At 40.5% G+C, this 2,495-nt stretch overlaps 1 protein-coding gene across 1 annotated transcript in view; it reads right to left on the reverse strand.

Annotated features, from left to right (window-relative positions):
- The window catches only part of CCR5 (chemokine (C-C motif) receptor 5), a 2,617-nt gene extending 1,572 nt beyond the window's left edge, over positions 1 to 1,045 (reverse strand). The window contains exon 1 of the mRNA XM_008582128.1: positions 711 to 1,045. Coding sequence (XP_008580350.1) covers positions 711 to 1,041 — 331 coding nt within the window. The 5' untranslated portion in view covers positions 1,042 to 1,045. The remainder of the gene's footprint in view (positions 1 to 710) is intronic.
- Positions 1,046 to 2,495: the final 1,450 nt, after the last annotated feature.

Genomic DNA, 2,495 nt, shown 5'->3' on the forward strand with positions numbered 1-2,495 from the left:
AACCATAAAGAATTACACACTAAATGTACTGTGGAACTGATATATTAGAGGGAAACTTTATTTGATGTTTGTAATTTGGTATTAATTTGAATAATTTTTAGGCTTCCCTCTTTTCTGGGGGAAAAAAAAAGGGAACCAGACTTAGATAAAACTTCTGGAGGTCACATGTTCAGAAGGCATCCCATTTGAGAGGTTTTAGTTCTCCTCAGCAGAAGACAATTTCTGCCAAGATTTCAGACGACTCATCTCTCTTTTGAGAGGTGAGGATTTTTTGTTTGTTTAAAAAATAATATTCCTCCCTTTAAAGTCCCTTCCCCACAATCGTGTTTTGTATCTTTGATGTTATTACAGTCTGAAGCTCATTCTAAATTCTGATCCTTTTCTTATTTTAATGATTATATTTTAAGACAGTTCTCTGAGCAGCTGGTGTTTGCCAAATGTCTTCTACGGGTTTCCTGTAAAGGTTTTTACTCATCACAGAAGCTTAGCTAAGTAATAGGCCAAGTGGCTGAGAGGAGACTTACCGGGGAGAGTTTCTTACAGAGAACGGATGTCTCAGATCCTCTGGCCAGCTGAGCTGTGCAAATCGAACATATAGACAGTATAAAAGTAGGAAATGCATGGTTTCTTTTGAAGGAGGGTGGAGTTTAATGAATAAGTGTACTGCAGGGAAAAAAAGAGAAGAGTTTTTTTTTTTTTNGAGAAGAAGCCTATAAAATAGAGCCCTGTCAAAAGTCGACACATTGTATTTCCAAAGTCCCACTGGGCTGCGGCATAATGAGCCCAGAACGGGATGGTAAGAAGGAAAAGCAGGTCGGAAATGGCCAGATTGAGCAGGTAGATGTCAGTCATGCTTTTCAGCTTTTTGCAGTTTATCAGGGTGAGGACGACCAGTATGTTGCCCACAAACCCAAAGATGAACACCAGCGAGTAGAGTGGAGGCAGGAGCTGGGCTGCAATTTGCCTCACGTCGATTTTCTGGCAGGGCTCTGACACTCCATAATCAATGTCATAGCTCGGAGTTGACTCTGTATAATCCATCTTGCTCGGCCCTTTGAATAAACAAAAAAGTGATCTTTTATAAAGTCCTAGAATGTATCTAGTGGTCCACCATGAATGCAAAGGGTGTTATAGATTAGTAGGTTTTTAACTTTATACATAAATTTCTACATTTAACTGTGCTCCCTTTTTGAGCCAAACAATAAACTTTTGTAGTGAAAGAAAGGTACTCTGCTCACTGGACAGAGAGCTCAGCTCTGGTAGGGAAATTCACAAAATTATCATTTCACCAAATAAAATATTTTCTACAGCAATGTGGAGTGAATGAAGCTTTGATAACAATTTTAAGAATCTGAGTCAGGCACAGTGCAACTCACAGTCTGATAATCTATATGGAAGCTTCCATTCCCTGGAGTTAGCCCACAAAGAGCATGCACCATGAGCCAGCCAGTAATAATGAACAGGTCTCAAGGGCACATACTGCAGGCCAACCACTTCATATGCATTCATAAGCTTCATATGCATTTATTCACTGAATCATAAGGTGACCTATAGGTCACATTTTGCAGACAAGGGCCCCAAAGCACAGAGAGGATGAGTAACTTGCCCAAAGCCACACAGCTAGGAAGCAACTGATTTTTAATGCAGGCACCTGCACTCTTAACCACCATGCTACCCTGTCTCTCAGTCCTTGGTAAGAAACTAAACAACAGGACCATCAGCCTGGTCCCTCGGTGAAGTCAGAATGAAACAGGCTAATGCCCAAGTCTCCCAAGAGGGTCTTCGAAGCCCACAGCCAACTATAATATCCAGGATGCCACCCTCACATTTCCTCTGAAGTTTGTGTTTCCTGGAATTTGTATTCCCTGAGTTGCCGCTATTGAGAACTCTCATCAAACACAAGAAAGTCATAGCTCGGAGTTGACTCTGTATAATCCATCTTGCTCGGCCCTTTGAATAAACAAAAAAGTGATCTTTTATAAAGTCCTAGAATGTATCTAGTGGTCCACCATGAATGCAAAGGGTGTTATAGATTAGTAGGTTTTTAACTTTATACATAAATTTCTACATTTAACTGTGCTCCCTTTTTGAGCCAAACAATAAACTTTTGTAGTGAAAGAAAGGTACTCTGCTCACTGGACAGAGAGCTCAGCTCTGGTAGGGAAATTCACAAAATTATCATTTCACCAAATAAAATATTTTCTACAGCAATGTGGAGTGAATGAAGCTTTGATAACAATTTTAAGAATCTGAGTCAGGCACAGTGCAACTCACAGTCTGATAATCTATATGGAAGCTTCCATTCCCTGGAGTTAGCCCACAAAGAGCATGCACCATGAGCCAGCCAGTAATAATGAACAGGTCTCAAGGGCACATACTGCAGGCCAACCACTTCATATGCATTCATAAGCTTCATATGCATTTATTCACTGAATCATAAGGTGACCTATAGGTCACATTTTGCAGACAAGGGCCCCAAAGCACAGAGAGGATGA

This window comes from Galeopterus variegatus, unplaced genomic scaffold (assembly GCF_000696425.1).
Source record: "Galeopterus variegatus unplaced genomic scaffold, G_variegatus-3.0.2 Scaffold2523, whole genome shotgun sequence".
NCBI lineage: Eukaryota > Metazoa > Chordata > Mammalia > Dermoptera > Cynocephalidae > Galeopterus > Galeopterus variegatus.